We start from the raw sequence: 3,294 nt of genomic DNA on the forward strand, positions 1-3,294 counted from the left end.
ATGAATTGAAGTTTCTGAAAGCAAAATGAACTTTAATCATGTCCAACCTAAGAATCCTTACATGCTACCTAAAAGACATTGGATTTGGAGCTGTTATGTACACATTAAACACATGTAATGGCATATCTGCTACTAACCGTGGTACTAAATGATTTATCTATCTTCACAAATTACATCTAGGAACGTTCTCCACTACGAATAATCGAAGTATCTAGTTGGAGACATGCGCCTTATAGTACTAAAAACACATCTGAATATCTGTATATGAAGCTCTCTTTAACTCTTTTACCACAAAGACATTTGCAATGAGATGCATACATATAACTAAACAACAACAGTTAGCCATATGCTATCAATTGAGGAACAACAATTTGATTATTTCCTTTTCTAACCTCATGATTTTCGTTGTGCCTATGCACACTCTGAATTAAGTGGACCAAAGATGATTCCTGCTCTTCCCAGGGCCAACACTACTAGCGCTTCATTTTGAACAACTAAACACATAAACAGCCGTATGTCAAGATGCTAGATTATCGTGCCCACTCTGGGAACAGAAACAAAATCATGTTTCCACTTATATTCTCAAAGAATAACAAACTATAGAATCGGTAGCTAAGCTAACCATGGTCCAAGCACCAGATATGATGTAAAACATTAAAAATCTTTCAAAAGCAATGGATAATCCAAAACCTACATTAACTAGATTATCATTTAGCTTCAAAATACATAATCACAAACTATGCAGAGAAAATTGTATGAGATCCCTAATTTTATTGTAAAACCATGGACACTCTAGTGAAGCAACCCACAAACTTCACCTTGCCTGTGAGTGATTGATCATTCTAAGACCCAATGCCAAAAAAGTCTGTATGCTTCTAACAGAAGAAAGAGAACAATTCAATTTGAGCTTTTTTTCAGTATCATCAAGATCAATACGTTAAAGCGGCAGAAAAATAAACCAGCAACCCAAACCAAATTTCGCCCTTAAGTAACATCATAACATTAATATGTACACAAAGGATATACATCCTCAAGGAGACACTATCCGCCCCGACATACTTTAAGTTTCTGGAAGGCAACATTTTCATCATTGTCATTATTATAAGTCTAAAGGGATAGTTTGGATATTGGCAAACAAGACAACAGAGACACAGTCCAAGTTTCAACTTTAAAACCATGAACCAGCAGACCAAGATCAGACTTGCAAAGTCTTATAAATCTTTCACAAGAAAATAGTTGAAAGAATAAGTCTTCATGAAGTTCCAATAATTCAAACCCAAAGACTTCCTCGTTTCGGAATAAAATTAATCATATTCCAAAACCAAATACTGCCCGTATCTTATTGAAAATAAGGTCTCTCCAACCTCTCTCAGTGTTCTCCACCACAGTTGCATTCCCATATCTGCATCACAAATCAAAGCAAAAACAAACACAGAATCGATAACTAAATTCAGTAAGTAAGAAATTAGCCATGCTACGCAATAAAACAAACAAAAACCAACCTGTCCTCCTCGGGAACATCTGAATGCGTGAGATTGATTACAGTAACCCCAGGCTCAGGCTCATTGAAAACAAGTCTTACCTGCAACAATAACAACCACCCAGTAAAGATAAGCCATCATCCGACCACACTGCATTCCCAAAAACCTGGAGAACAGGCAAAAGCGGAATCCATTAAACTTACTGTAGAATCAATCCCGTCGGACCAACTCCCAAATCTCCATCTCTGAGCAATCAATTTCCCTTCTTCCAACTCCAAGTTAATTCCAGTAACCGATCCATCGAAAATACTAAATTGGCCACCGACTTCTTTACTTATCCTAGCATTACTCTGACTAAACCCTTTCCATCTATTCTCATCCATCAAAATCTCGTACATATCCTTAGCTCTACAATTAAATTTCTCCGACATTGTAATCGTCTTAAACCCTTTCTTCCCTTCCTTCTTCACTTCTTTTTTGGCTTCCTTCTCCACCCCAACTTTCTCCTTAGACATCGCAGCTGAGTTACTATTACTAGTAGTAGTAGTTGTATTTTTCGGAGCCGATTTCTTGGCTTCCAATTCATCTTTAACGGGACCACCTTTCGCCATAGCTTTTACAAAATCACTCACTTTCTCCAAAACCAAAGGCTTCCCATTGGCCAGCATCGCTTCCTTCAAGGCTTTACCAATGGGTCCTTCGTCTTTAGTCGTCACCTTAACTTCCGGATCCTCGCCAGCATTCTCATCCGAAATGTACGGAATCTCGAGATTACCTTCAGCTTTCAACAGCGTCTTCCCTTCCCCATCTTTGGCTTCGCCTTCCCAGGATAAACTCAAACTGATTTCATATCCGGGAATGATTTTACCCTTGCGAACATTAACATAGGCTTCGCCATCGACCTTTTCGACCTTCTTGGTCTTGATGCTGAGAATACCTTGGCAATCAAGGATGGTGAGATCGGAAAGCGATTTGGTGAAGAACGTTTTAGACCAAGGGAGGCAATCGGTTTCAGCCCAGTGCCAGTTGTGGACATTAGCACCGTCAGGTCTTTCCTCCACGATCCATCGCTTGCCGCCTTCGCCGTACTTGGCCATTGATGGAAAAATCAAGACGAGGGTGTCTTAGGGATTGAGAGAGATATGAGGATAATGGAAGAGAAAGCTTAAAAGAAGCAATTGGGTGGGAGGGGCTGCTCTGGAGGGTTCGGGCGGGAGGTGGAAGAATCCAGAAATATGGGATGGATATATAAAACTAATTATCTTTGGAAGGATCTAGAGACTTCACTACGAGGAACTTTGGGTTTTGTTGTCGATGTTGCACAGAGCTTGGTACAAACAGAAAGGCTCACTATTACTTGGAGAAAGGGAAAAAAAAAAGTCTCAGACGGACGTTTAGCAGGAACGAGGAGATGTAATTAATAATTAGTAGTTGAATTTAAATAAATCAGTTGCCCTTTACTTGTTATTAAAGTATCTAATTGATAATTTATTTAATTTAGATAGGTATCCAAATAATAATATTTGAGTTTAATACATGTAATCTGATACAAATTATAATATAATCATATTTAAAACAATCATGCAAAATTGAATTTAAATGTTACAACAATTAAATATTAGACCGGTTATCATTCTTATATTTTCTTTTGGTACATAGCAAGAAAGTAGATTAATGGCATGAGAAATTGATAATGGTTTTTTATACTGAAACTCCTCACATTTTCAATATAGTAAACAATATGGTTCCGAAGATCCGATACAGCGAAATTTTGTAGAAAACTTAAAAGTAAGTGTAATAAATGAAATGGTAA

General features: G+C 37.6%; 1 protein-coding gene across 1 annotated transcript; it reads right to left on the reverse strand.

Moving 5' to 3' along the window:
- Positions 1 to 976: 976 nt before the first annotated feature.
- On the reverse strand, positions 977 to 2,903 carry LOC108457615 (uncharacterized). The gene is made up of 3 exons (XM_017756655.2): positions 1,685 to 2,903; positions 1,503 to 1,582; positions 977 to 1,402 (listed from the first exon to the last, which is right to left on the reverse strand). Exons 1-3 carry the CDS (start codon positions 2,576 to 2,578, stop codon positions 1,309 to 1,311), a joined length of 1,068 nt encoding a protein of 355 aa, XP_017612144.1. The 5' UTR covers positions 2,579 to 2,903; the 3' UTR covers positions 977 to 1,308.
- Positions 2,904 to 3,294: the final 391 nt, after the last annotated feature.

This window comes from Gossypium arboreum, chromosome 4 (assembly GCF_025698485.1).
Source record: "Gossypium arboreum isolate Shixiya-1 chromosome 4, ASM2569848v2, whole genome shotgun sequence".
Classification (NCBI taxonomy): domain Eukaryota; kingdom Viridiplantae; phylum Streptophyta; class Magnoliopsida; order Malvales; family Malvaceae; genus Gossypium; species Gossypium arboreum.